General features: G+C 37.6%; 1 protein-coding gene across 3 annotated transcripts in view; it reads left to right on the forward strand.

Annotated features, from left to right (window-relative positions):
• Positions 1-14,475, forward strand: part of LOC108245532 (ephrin type-B receptor 1-B) — a 164,173-nt gene that overhangs the window by 58,683 nt on the left and 91,015 nt on the right. For all 3 annotated transcript variants that reach the window (XM_017432532.3, XM_017432534.3, XM_017432533.3), the window contains exon 2: positions 341-405. In XM_017432532.3, the coding sequence (XP_017288021.1) occupies positions 341-405 (65 nt within the window). The remainder of the gene's footprint in view (positions 1-340; positions 406-14,475) is intronic.

Consider the following 14,475-nt stretch of genomic DNA (forward strand, 5'->3'; position numbering starts at 1 on the left):
AAAATTCAAAGACATGCATACTTGTGCACACAAACAAAGCCAGTATGTGCATATTGTAGACATGTTCACAGAGAGATCACAGTACCAAGCTCAGCAGTTAACAGCATGACAGAGGCTCTCAGGCATTTCTTCCAGCAAAGTGCCAAGGATTTGTTTCCATGTTTCTTGTCTTAACAGAAGTGAAGCAGAGACGGATGAATCACTGTGGGGTATCATCCCCTTTCTGCTCAAAGATGATAGTGTCAAGTGATCACTGGGCCTTGAATGCAAGTCATCTCTATGGAAGGATACTAAAAATAGGTTTTTGAAGCTAACTGTCTTTTTTCTTTCTTTGCTGCAGAGACATTGATGGACACACGGGTGGCCACAGCAGAACTGGGCTGGACGGCGCATCCTAACTCTGGGGTAAGGCCTTGCTGTTAAAACATCCATGCTGTGTAAAAATAAAAAAGAGGAAGAAATATAACCTCAAATATTTTAAATCATGTGAATCATTTTCTGTTTAGGATCTGATAATCTGATAGTGTGATATGTAACATGACACTACTGGCATGAAACTACTGGCAGACAGACAAACAAGCAGAAAAGTAGGCAGGTTGGGGAGTACAAACTTAAGTAGTTCCCAGTGTAGCTCCCATTAAGGGTATTATTTTCTCTGTGTCCTGGTTCATAATGACTTAATAATATAATGGGACTAAGGAAGCCACATAACATGGTACCTAAGTCCCTGTTAATGGAAGCTGGGGGATACCAGAGCCATAATGATACTGTAATGATACATTTATGCAGTGAAGTGGAGGTATTAGGATAAAACAGTGGAGGAGGAGCTTGAAGGATGAAAATGCTTAAGGGTTTTAGGCTTTAAATTGAACTTTTTTTTTCAACTTAAAGTATTTTTATTCACATGAAAGGAGTGAATATGAAAGTGCAAGCCAATTGGAATTTAAACAGTATCTTTTTGTTTTATTTATTTAATAATAAAACACACTATCAAAAGAATCACTTCCATATTACGCTAATGGACCTAAGGAGAGTTTTAAGACCTTGTTATTTGCAATGTAATTCAATAACCCAATGAAAAGCTCAATAGCCCAGTATTAGTATAAATTGCAGGAACTGTCCAGGATAGACAATGACTGTTTCTTGCATTTTCTGGGTCTTTGGCTCTTTATGAGGCATTTTATACTTGTGTAAAAGAATCCTTTATTGGTCCTGAAACAGATGAACAGAGCTTTGACTCTGTTTAAAGATTGAAGAGTGTGGCAGCCCTCATTTTCAGCATTATTTGCCTCTCTCAAAGGGTATGAACTGAAACAACCTGACAGTTGAAATAACACTATGTGCACAGTGTGTGTGTTAATGTGGGCAGTCACCTCTGCAGAATCTCACAGCTTGAATCTTGCATAGTGTCAGCTGTTATTCTTCGTGTAAATAAGCTTCCTTAAGAAAATCAAGACTCACATTCTCACAGAGAAAAAATAATCTATTAACCCTACTGTACATTTTTTGGCATTATGTTCATCTTAAAACAATAGTAAATAAACCTCCAAAGGGGTTCATTGTAAGCATCACAATTTATTGCAAAATTGTTGCAAAGCCTGGTGCTCAGAGGCGCTGTTAGGCACTTGAAATATTAGGAGTTTACTAAAATATTTAAATGTATATTTGACTGTTGCATATTGTTCAAGTTATTTAAGAGTAAAATTAAAAAAAAAGATGTGTGGTACCACTTATTTGTCTTGGCTATCTTTTACAATGTGACATAAAAACAAAATAAATACAGAGCTTTCATTTCTGTCTGTTGCCATTTTCTTTGCTGGCAGCTGAAATAAAACACTATCGAAAAACTTAGAGCTTTGAGATTGATTATAGATATAAACTTTATGCCGCTGACATTTTGTGGATGTGGTTAAATTGATCCTTTTTCTATCTCTCATTTTTTGTTCCTCCTGAACTGTGAGAAACTGCCATCTTTCTTACAGTTCTTGTTCCTCTCGATCTGATATCCTCCTTCATCACATGTTTAAATATTGTGTTGTCCCATCTATCTGTTACACTTCTCATCATCTTCTCTACAAATCTGTTCATAAAAAACACATTAATAAAGGAGTAAAATACTAGTTTGATTTATCTTATTTTGGTTTACTGGTTTGACAGAACAGCATAGATACTGTGTTTTTGCTGCAGCTAAATGTATAGTGTAGAGGTTTAATATTAGCTAGTACCATGTTCTTTCACACCAGTATGTAGTCATTTGGATAGCCATTAGCCTAGCCTGGATAAAGACTTTTGCAACTTTTTCCATACTCTGCTTTATGACTGATGTCACGTCTGATAGGGTAGGAACACAAAAATGGCTTTAACTCAGTCAGTTTAATAGATATTGAGCTAAAATTTGATATTGTAGTAGCTGAAAGTCCTCCTCAACTTTCAACTTTCCTCAATTAGCAATAGATAGATTGCACGTTATTTTCGAAACGGCAACAACTCACATTCTCAACAAAAGACGATCTTAGTCTAAAACACTGGGATAAAAGGGGGCTGGTGATATGCATCCCTTCAAGGATTGCTATGCCTTTGACTATGTAATGCCTTGACTTGTCAGTTGTCAATTTAAGGGAAAAAAACAAAAATGTTAAATATTTTGAGGTGTAAATTTGTTGCACTTAGGGGATTTCACAGTACTGCACATCAATTTTATGTATTTGGATGCTTTCTTTTCTTTACTTATTGACATTATTGAAATCGATTAGTCTCTTGGATCATCTTGAAATTGTATAATTAAATTTGCCTTGAGTGCATTGGAATAAAAAGTTGGCTAAGTTTATCCAAATGAACATCCAGTGATACCTACTGAGTTGGGGAATCTCCAGTGTTCCCATCAAAGTCTGTTCAGCTCTGCAAGCCTCCGGGCACACAGAGCCTCTTGTTTCTGTTGAGCATAGTTTTCTTTAAGCTTCTTCTGTTGTAAAGATTCAAATCTGCTGCAAGGAGAATACACTCATACTTCTTATTGGTAAAGCTGCATAGAGCACAGCACCTCTTCTATGCAGTTGAATTTGATTTTGAAAAATCCATTATGCAATGACATTTTATAGACATTTTTAACTCGGAATTACAGCAAATCTTGCAATCTTTAATGGATTTCTGTAACATGAAAGCTACACATGAAATATTGAGTCAATATCAGACAAAGCAGCAAATGCACAGCTTTCACTTCTATGAGCTGCAGGTGCACTACTTAGTGCATCATGCAAATTTGTATGTGCATTAAATAGTTTGCTTTGTGAAGCCGGCGTCATTTCTATCACCTCTGCACAAACATTCGCAAGAGTAAATGCACTCTTGCTCTGTAGTGTTGTCCCAGTGGTTTTCAGTACATCTCAGTAATTGTTTTGACTGACTTCCCCTATCAGAGTTCCTAAGTGGTGTATTTGTGTATGTGGATGTGTTTGGATGAAGTGAAGGTTTATTTTGAAGGACTAGTGGCAGTGTCATTAATTCCAGAGGTGTAAACACAAGGACATTAGGGTCATCTATGTGAATATGCAATGGAGTGGCAGTATGTGACACGCTAGCATCTGCTAGAACGAATGAGAGCTTAGAGGGTGAACACATGCGTTCAGCAAACAATAATGTGATATTTGTCCACAATGTGCCTCCCTGCTCCATATTTTCTTACTCTTCTATTTCTGTCACATGCACAATTTTCAACTTTTCTTGCTTCACTTTCCCACTCCTTTATTACTCTTTTTGTACCTCCACTCATGCTCATAATGCTAGTCCATCCTCGTTTTTTTCCACTCTGTCTTTCACTCTCAACCATCTTCTTGGCTGTATGATGTCCCCTGACCTTGTCATGCAGCCACATGAACAAATAGACATGAACTACAATGACGTGCACGCACAGTAGCCCAACAAGAGTGCATGTACATGCACAAGTAATGGATGTGGCTTTTCTGAACTTTACTTTGTAACTATATATGTGAAACTTTATCATAAATATAAACCCATCACTTATTGGGTGAATGCTGATTCACCATTCACACAATGTTTTTTTTTTTAAGCAATCTACTTACTTCTGTATTCTGTGTCCTATTTTTGCCATTCATATATCAAAGTATTCACTTCATTCAGGAGATGGAGGCTGTTATTTTTATTTTTTATAACTTTTATATTTTTCAAAATATTGATTTATAAATATTTATTTTTAAACATTTTTTCCCAAAGAAATGCATTGTGATCTTTTCAGTTCCTTCAAAAACTTTGCTCTCTTTAAAGTATGCTTCAGCATACATGCTCTTTTTTTAGATACCGTTCTGCTACTTTTAGCTGGGTGTACACTACTTTTAGTTTTTAGCTAGTGTTTTGCTGCTTCAAGCTATCATTTCTTGCTTGCTAAAAGCTAGCAAAAAGTGTTTGGACCACTTTAGTTTTAGGTACTTCAGCAACTGTCAGCAAGGTCAATAAGCAATCAGCATTCACACTGAATTCTTGCAGAAAATGAAAGAGTTTAAGTTTTTATCAGACATTTCTTTACTAACTTGAATTTTTCAATGTACTGTTTTTAGTAGTTTTGCATTGAATTGGACTATTTAGAAGTTTAATTAGATTTTTCTTGGGTTATGCTTTTTTTAAGTAGAGAAAAAAAAGAAGGAAATTGTTTGAGTTTCACAGTCAGACGACAATGCACAATAAGAGTACAAGTAGAAATTTCCCTCATACGTCACTATTAAATATTATTTGTCAGTACTAATTTAAAACATGGTAAAAAGTGAAAAAGAAATCAGATTACTGAAAATCCAATGTAAGCTGCTGTTGGTTTTAGCTCTTGCTCTGTTGTGCTTATATAGTGTTATCTAATTTACTGCTTGATTTTTCCACAATAATCTTGTTTTCCTCTGTGTGGGATGTAAACACAGACATTGTGCCAAGAAGGTAGTAAAAAGGATGACACTTTAAGTTGACTCAACAAGAAATTTCTAGGGAGGAAATTTCTAGGGAGGAAGCATGACCTAGTGGACATAGATAGCATGGCCCTAATTTTCTTAAAGGTTTGTAATTCAGCAAAGATATTCTAACACACACACACATACATATATATATATATATATATATATATATATATATATATATATATACAAACAGAAGCATACAATTTTATGAAAGTTTAATCTAAAACCCATGAAAAAGCCTAGGCAGAATTATAAACAGAAATGTTTCCGTTTTGATGATTTCTTTATTTTCATATTTTTTCTTCACAGTTTTTGAAAGATCTTTACAATAGCTGAGTCGGCAATGCAAAGGAACTGTTACTTAAGAAGGGTTTGATGAGGCTTATTAAGATGAGTGAAAAAAAACAAAAAGGTACTAAGAGGGAAGGTGGAAATGAGTCTAAAACAGAAGTGTGGGCGTGAACTTTGAGGGACTGAAAGTGGCTGCAGGATGAGAAAAGAGGCTGAGGAAGGATTAAAAGAAGCTCTGATGAGAGAGGGTTAGGAGATCAACTGGGTTTGAACAAAAACATAAAAGCAGCTACATAGCCTTGCAACATACTGTGGCTCTGTGGTGGAAAGCTCAGGTTAACTCATCTGACTCTGGGAGGTCACAGAGTTGAGGTGAGAACCTTGGGGGCAAGGGTTTTAGGGGCCTATGTGGTCTGGGGGTGGCGGTGGCTGTGATGCCACAAGCTGTGCCTTTAAGCTGGAAGAAATAAAGTTCGTTAGTTGGTTTGTAAAGAGCTTGGAAGATGGAGGGAGGGAATGAGGGGAGTTTGAATAGGGTGTGCAGGACAAATGCTGTGGGATACAGCTCAAAATATATATAAATCAAAACTTTGGTCACCAATATGTCAGAAAGCATTTAAAAAATAAAAGAGAGCAGTGGAGAAATTAGTTTTTTATGGATATAAAGGCACAATTATCAAGGACATAATAGAATTAAATGAACATACTTTACCCATTTTTTGCAGTAACAGTTATATAACCATATTTTTTAGACATGCAGTGAGAATAATAGGTACCAAAAGTACCCTATGGACCATCTCAATCTGGTCTGCAACCTCTGAAAATAAATCGAATAGTCCCTAAAATCTAATAAACCTTTGTCAGTAAGGCTTTAAATGACAAAAATGCATTTTACTACCATTTTACTACAAACACACTGCCAATTTACTTCATTTTAGCAAAAAATGCCTGAAAAAGGCCCTAAGTTGTTGCCTTCCGGTGACAGATTCATAAGAAGAGCTGCTGCAATGGCTCAAAGAGACTCAGAAAAAGCTTTAAACAAAAAGCTCTGAATTTGAATGTTGTGTTTTTGACCAAAAACCACCAGTCATAGCAGGCAAACGAAGAAAACTGCTTTGAAATGATCATCCACACTGTTTTCACAAAGCTGCCATCCACTGATTGTTTATAAGCATTAGCTACATGTTGTCATAAGCTTGCAAAATGGAGAACATTTTTTAATGAATTATTGACTTTATGGCATGTGGCAGGTACCTTAATCCCCAGTTTCACTTCCATTAACCAATGTGTGTCCATTTACTTCATCTACTTCTGTATTGCTATCTGAAAAAAGAGGTGATGCAAACCAAATTTATTTAAACTAGTTTCATTTTTAACAAACATGTGTTTGGCATTTGTAATAAACAGAACAGCTTGAAAACTGGGAGAAAATTTTGGACATCTGGTGTGAGATGGAAGCAGAAAGACTAAGAAGAGATTTTGGCAGTAGGTTTGGTGAAAGCAGAATGAAGACAGAAGAGATTTATCTCTGACATGTTTATATTTACTCCCCTCTGTTTCCACATGTGGACATATATTTAAGGGGGTGGAGGTGTTGTCAATTTGCACCTACACAGGAGCTTTCAGAGAAAGTGCATTACTGGCCATACGGTGTCTTTGTCCCCCGCTTCGTCCTGTGCTGCAGCAAAGCTAATGTGGACCTTGACTGGACAGGTGTCACTCACCAACTGCATGCTGCTAAAGAGCACAGGCAGATCCATAACAGCCATCTTACCATCTGCTGGCAAAACTCAATACATCTCAATTATTCATACCATAAAAGACAGACAGCCAGGGGCTCTGGGGGCCAGAAAGGAACACAGACGAAATAATGTAAAGTGAGGAAAATGAAAAAAGATCAAAAGGCAAAGAGGCAGGAAGGAGTTGATTGATTGTAGATAGTGAGTGTCAGAGAGAAATGGGGTGAAAACAGAAATGTAACACTATATTTTAATCATGGATTTTTATCTTTCAAGCTAAAATGATTAAAATCAAGTGCCTGACATGCAGTTGAAGCTATTAAAAAAATCAAACCACTGCCTAGGATAATTTCTAAAGTTGAAATGCAAAAATGGGAGGACTTCAAATCCAGAATCTATCTTCTGTTTGCTGTTCATGCTAATTATCTGTTACATGTTATCCTAACGAGGATTCGAGGAACGATTCAAACAGGGTACGCAGGAAAGCACTTTCTGACCAATTTAATGTAAGCAAGCTTTTCCTTTTTTTAATGGAAAATGGGATTTCTGACACTAATTCATTCATCATACAGACAGTAGCTCAAAGGGTGTAAAAAAACACCAGAGGGAAAAGTAAAGTGAGGAAAATGAAAAATGAGAAAATGGCAGGTGGGAGGGAAGAAGGGGCTGACTGAATGTAGATAACAAGTGTCAGAGAGAAACGGGAAAAAAAAGTCGCAGAATGAACATGAGGAAGTAGGAGCGCGGGATGGAGGTGAACTCTGAACTTGTATGGCTCGAGCTGAAATGGAATGAGAAGAGAGAGATGACAGTGAGTCATGTTGGCCCTGATGTAGAGGCCAGGTATGAAGGGTGCTTTCCATATGTGCACACAGATCCATATGCTGGTGCACACACAACATTAATACATTAATGTCTCAATGGAAACTTTCCACTTGTGTATAAGGTAATTACCCAGAGAACTCAACAGTTATAAACACTATAACAAAAAGTACTAGAACCGTTTTTGAAAATTAATTACATTGAGAAAAAAAAATGCCCTGACGCTTTTCTTCAAAATACACGTATCAGATTGGTATACCAGTGGGAGACCTGTTTTATTTTGCTTTCAAGATATGTGAGTGTGATTCAGGAGCGTAGCCAGACAGCTAAATTTGATCTGAACTCGTACTCAGACACATCTGCTCAGCATGATGATCACAATGTTATGACAACAAATCACTGGTGCTGATTTTCCTCTGCATGGTTCAGCTCAGCTCGACTCTACTTGCATTCCTTTTGGTTCTTTATTGTAGATTGGTCTGAAAAAAGGAAATCATTATCAGTAGGTGAATAAGTCATGTGTCTGTGGCAGCGCTGAACTCCTCATCATATCACCATATAGTCTTCAGAATTCCCTTGCTGTCTGTTTCAAAGCTTTTGATCAAAGCACAAGGTAACATTTTCCTGCTTTAGTCTTCCCTGAAACATTTGAAGTGCTCAATACTTCTCAAAAAATGCATTTAATTAAAGGGATAAAGAGTAATGTGTTTTGAAGAAATATATATACATAATATATATATGTATATATGTTTTCTTTTTGGAATGTGGTTATGTGAATTACATTTTAGTAGTCTGTGTCTTACCAGCAGTAGACAGCAGCCATGGCAGTCTGTGTATGGAGCACTAGAGATGATTTGTGATGATTTGTTGAAATATCTAATGCAAAGCAGCATCCAGTACAGCCCAACGCACTGATGTAAAAGACGTGTTCCAGGCCTTTACAAAAAATTTTTACACAAACCAGTCTCCTATACTAGCAGCAACAGACAGGTTTACATTAATAGTTAAACTATAGCTATAGCATTAGTTACATCATCATCATTGTCATCAGCAACAACAGCCAAAGAGAAAGTTGAGCAAATAACATCCCTGAAAGTTTTTCGTCTGTAGAAAAAAAAGTATATTTGTCTATCATTTGGCTTAGACAAAAAGTTTGACTAATCAACAGGCCTAACTTCATTAACCTGTTTGGTTGAATGGACACCTAGTGTCATGTTAAATAGTGAGTTATTGTTGAACGGTCCAAATGCAGACACATTGGAGGAAGTTTCAGGAACAAGGCAATATATTTTAATGAGTAAACCAAGGTGAACCGGAGAAGGCAGCACATCAACGGTCACAGGTTAAGCAAGACACCTGACAAAAACTGAGGAAAACCAGGATGTATTTTGAGGGAAGGATGATTAGTAAATGACAACAGGGGTTCTAATAAGGAATGGGGCAACAACTGAGAGATTTAGAAGCGGGGACAACTGAGGACATCTAGTTTCTATGGCAATAAAAGAACAGAACTAAAAACATGGCAGAAAAAGAAGAAAGAAAAACAAAGAGTGATTCAAAATACAAACCCAAACTATGACACATGGTAAACCAAGTCAACTTCTCCCAACAGTTACTAAGGTATACTTTCTAAATAAGTGTGTAACATTTATCTGCTGCCTCAAGTCCCTGAACTCCTACCAGCATCACCCCCACCCCCTTCACACACACACTCCCGCTACTCTTAAAAGTGACTGTGTGTGAGAGTTAAAACAGATGTATTATATGCTGTAAAAAAGATTCATGGGTTTGCATTTATACTTATGTTTCTGTTTGGGGGCAATTTGAGTGTTTGATTTTATCTACATTCCAGGTTTTATTTGGTCTACACAGCTGCATTTCTGTATGGTTACAGAAAAAAAAAAAAAACTATAATTATAGTACATGTTCAATTAGGCTGGATTTAAAGTGTTCCACTTTTCTTTTTGTTATTATTTCTTCATTGTTTTCACTCTTTTTTTCCTTTTTTCCTGTTTTTCATTTTCCTTTTCAAAAAGAAATGGTATATGATTGTCTCAATTATTGAATTTCTTCCTGCAGACTTCCATCATCGTAATTCACATGGAAGAATTCTTTTGGATTTGTGAGAAATGAAAAAAGGCTTATTTAAGGGGGTGAGAGAATAAATAAAAGAACAAAGTGATACAACTTGAGAAGTGGGTCTATCCTGCATTTGATATGAATTGAGAGGAGTGTGACTGATTCAGTGGAGGGTTAGTTTGGCTCATGTGGGTGGTAGCGATTGTGTCTGTCCCAGTACCTACAGTAGCTGCCTTTTCAGCAGTACTTCACAGTTGGCAACAATAGCAGTAGATCCTTCTATCTGTTTTTACCCACCCGGAATGTTTCCATGTTGTTGTTTTTTTTTTTTTCCATGAGGGGAGTTATTTTTTTTTTCTTTGCTTCAGCTTGTCTTTCTCAAAGTGTCTATCTCAAAGCTTCATCTTACTTTTAACTCAACTAAACCAGCATCCCCCATCCCAGCCTCACCCATTCTCTTTGTGTCTTTCTGCCTGCAGTATAAGGTTTTGTGGTGTCATGCCTTTAACACACAAAGACACACACACACACACATACCCCCCTCCCCCTCCACACACACTCACACACACACATTTGCACTGGTCTTGGTAACCTGTCCTTCTCTTGTACCCGTATGTCACACTTTGTAGCCTTGATTTGGTCCACATGGGCATTAAAAGTGTCACGGTCAAACCTTTTGACTATTTTTCTCTCTTTTTTCCTACGTTGTTTTGCCATATTTCTGTTCATCACATTTAACCCCCGCCCCCTCCTCACAGGATTTATAATTATAAATTTAATATCTCACTCCTTACATTCTATCAGCTGTTGTTTTTTTATTCCTTTATAATGTTCATCTTGTTCTATTTTCAGACTTTCAGATTTATTTATTTTTTTCTTTGCACCACACTATTCTATATTTAAGAAAGAAAGAAAGATCCACTGATTGTCACACACCTGAGTGTGTGAAATTTGTTCTCCGCATTTGACCCATCCCCTGAGGGAGCGGTGAGCAGCAGTGGTGCCGCGCTCGGGAATCATTTGGTGATCTAACCCCCCAAATCCAACCCTTAATGCTGAGTGTCAAGCAGGTGGCAATGGGTCCCATTTTTACAGTCTTTGGTATGACCCGGCCAGGGATTGAACCCACAACCTCCCAGTTTCAGGGCGGACACTCTACCACTAGGCCACTGAGCTGGTACATACTGATGGTAAAATGCATTCCCTTCTTGCTCATTATTTTTACCATTTGAAGAATTTGCAGATATTGTCAGAATTGAACTTAAAAAAGACACCCTGTAATGTGTGTATGAATGTATGTATGTACACTATATTGCCAAAAGTATTCACTCACCCATCAAAATCATTGAATTAAGGTGTTTCATTCACATCCATGGCCACAGGTGTAAAAACAAATCAAGCACCTCGACATGCTTCTGCGAACATTTGTGAAAGAATGGGTCACTCTTAGGAGCTCAGTGAATTCCAGCGTGGTACCATAATAGGATGCCACTTTTGCAATAATTCCAGTCATGAAATTTCCTCACTACTAAATATTTCACAATCAACTGCTAGTGGTACAATAACAGAGTGGAATCAATTTGGAACAACAGCAACTCAGCCACAAAGTGGTAGGCCACGTAAAATCCCAGAGCGGACTCAGCAGATGCTGAGGTACATAGTGTGCAGAGGTCGCTCACTTTCTGCAGAGTCAATAGCTACAGACCTCCAACTTCATGTGGCCTTCAGATCAGCTCAAGAACAGTGAGTAGAGAGCTTTGTGGAATGGGTTTCCATGGCCGAGTAGCTGCATCCAAGCCTTACATCACCACATGTAATACAAAGCGTTAATGCAGTGGTGTAAAGCAACCTGCCACTAGACTAGAGCAGCAGAGAAGTGTTCTCAGAAGTGACAAATCATGCTTCTCTGTCTGGCAATCCGATGGTTGGGTCTGGGTTTGGCAGTTTCCAGGAGAACAGTACTTGTCTGACTGCACTGTGCCTAGTGTAAAGTTTAGTGGAGGGAGGATCATGGTGTGGGGTTGTTTTTCAGAAGTTGGTCTCAGCCACTTAGTTCAAGTGAAAGGAACTCTTAATTCTTCAGCATACCAGGACATTTTGGACAATTTCATGCTCCCAACTTTGTGGAAAGTTTGGGGATGGCCTCTTCCCGTTCCAACATGACTGCACACCAGTGCACAAAGCAAGATCCATAAAGACCAGTATGAGCAAGTTTGGTGTGGAAGAACTTGACTGACCTGCACAGAGTCCTGACCTCTACCCAATAGAACATCTTTGGGATGAATAGAGCAGAGACTGTTAGCCAGGCCTTCTCATGCAACATAAGGGTCTGACCACACTAATGCGCTTCTGGAAGAATGGTCAAAGATCCTCATAAACACTCCTAAACCTGTGGAAAGCTTTCACAGAAGAGTTGAAACTGTTATAGCTGCAACGGGTGGGCCAGCATCATATTAAACCCTATGGATTACGAATGGGATATTCATATTCCTGTGAAGGGAAATGTGCAAATATTTTTGGCAATATAGTGTATGTATGTATACATGTATTTATTTATTTATTGTACAATCCAGGGTTGCATTTCCACTGGAAAACAAATGCACTGCTGAGGCAGTTTTTACTACATGATTTCTTTAAAGAACAGTCAAAAATTGTAAAGAATGGTATTTATACAACCTGAGTAAACAGTCATAGTATTTATCAGTCCATTAGTCATAACAAAGAGATTAGCCATGGTCAGAATATAGATTAGAATAAGAAACATGCAGATACGTTTGTCAATAAAAGGGCTGAAAGACTGCATTACAGGCTGAGGGAAAGACCAGCACCATCCAACCCACCTCTATAATTTCTACCTGTCTTAACAATTAAATATTCATAATTCCAATTTTCTTATTCATTAAAGATCTATAAAGGTATATTTTAGAAGGTTGTGTTTATTATTTTTTCTTTCAAAGACTTTTAAATTTGAAGAAATTGTTGGGTTTAATATATTGCTGTCTCCCAATTGAAAATGCAGAGGTTAATAGTCATATTATAAAACTTGGATGATGTGAGAGTGAGAGATTGCTCAGTTTAGTGGTGCAGCAAGAATCCATATAGTGTGCATCACTTTCAGCATATCTGAAAAAAGGTCTAGGAGCAAATGAATGCAAAAATGTGTCTAGACAGCACATTTATTTCACAGTATATGGATTAGGATTTGCATAAAAACCGCCATTTTTTTGGCAAAAAGAATATCACAGTATATAAAAAACATTTATATTATTTTTGTTCATAAACAAATTACCAATATGAAGTCACTCAGTTTTCCTAAAGTATTAATCAAGTTGTGGGGATGATTTGGGAGCAGAGCTTTCATAAGATGTATTTTACTACATCCAGCCAAATGGGCAGGACTCTCTCTACTTGGGCTCAGACAAAGTGTGTGACTGTAATTATAGAGTGGCTTGGATCTGGCAGGACCTGGAGTGTTTCAGACATCACCATTTCCTCTCCATCCATCACATTCAGCCAGGCAGAACTAGGTCTCAGATGCCCCGCAAAATAATCATTCCCATGCAACAGCCCTGACAGCAGCATTCATTCAATAACACAGCTGATCAGAAATGATAATAGCAATCATGCCACTGCATATTTTAGAGGCTCCATTTTGGTTTTGTGTGTCAGTGTGAGTGTATTAATTTACAACAGACTGAAAGTTTGTCAGGGAGAGTGAGTAAATGAAGCTGTAGTTGATGTACAGAGCAACATGTCCGTTGACTTCAAGGGAACAACTCGAAAGTTAAAATGCAAATATTCTCATTAACTCAGCATGACTTAAACCAACCTCTGGAAAGAAAAGAAAGAATACAAGCTATTTATCTTCTGATTACAGTTAGCAGAGAGCTTTGGAAAACTAAGAAGAGCATCCTTCAGCAAGGAGCAAAGAGTTCAATTCAGCTTTTCATGTCCTATAATCCACTGAGAGGGTGGATTAGAGACCTTAGCCTTGTGACTTTCAACTGTGGATGTCACTCTTTTCTTCTTCTTCTTTTTAAAAGCCAGCTCTTTAAATGCTTATTTTTTTCATACTTAATTATTACACAGTATTATTCTGGAAAGGTATATTTTCACCACCTCAATGCAATGTTAGACTGTCCTTAATGATAAATACCCTCATTGTAGAAATGTCCATGTCAACCCTGCAGAATGAAAAACATTTTTGCACAGGGCTCCACCCATATGTTTTAGTCCTGGCATGACAGATAAAGAGGCAGCGCTTTGATAGAAAGCGCTTTCAAATGTAGTACTCATTCATCTCCAGCTTAAAGACTTAAAACATCTACAGCATTTTCATAAAAATGCCATATAGGTTGAAGATAAGTTGTGGACTTATATACTTATATAAAAAAAATTCCGTTCTCACCCTCCGCGGGTGGTCTTTGTTTCATCCTCTGAGCTCGGGTCCTCTACCAGAGGCCTGGGAGCTTGAGGGTTCTGCGCAGTATCTTGGCTGTGCCTAGAACTGCACATTTCTGAACTGAGATGTCTGATGTTGTTCCTGGGATCTGTTGTAGCCACTGCTCCAGTTTGGGGGTGACTGCCCC

This window comes from Kryptolebias marmoratus, linkage group LG20 (assembly GCF_001649575.2).
Source record: "Kryptolebias marmoratus isolate JLee-2015 linkage group LG20, ASM164957v2, whole genome shotgun sequence".
Taxonomy (NCBI): domain Eukaryota; kingdom Metazoa; phylum Chordata; class Actinopteri; order Cyprinodontiformes; family Rivulidae; genus Kryptolebias; species Kryptolebias marmoratus.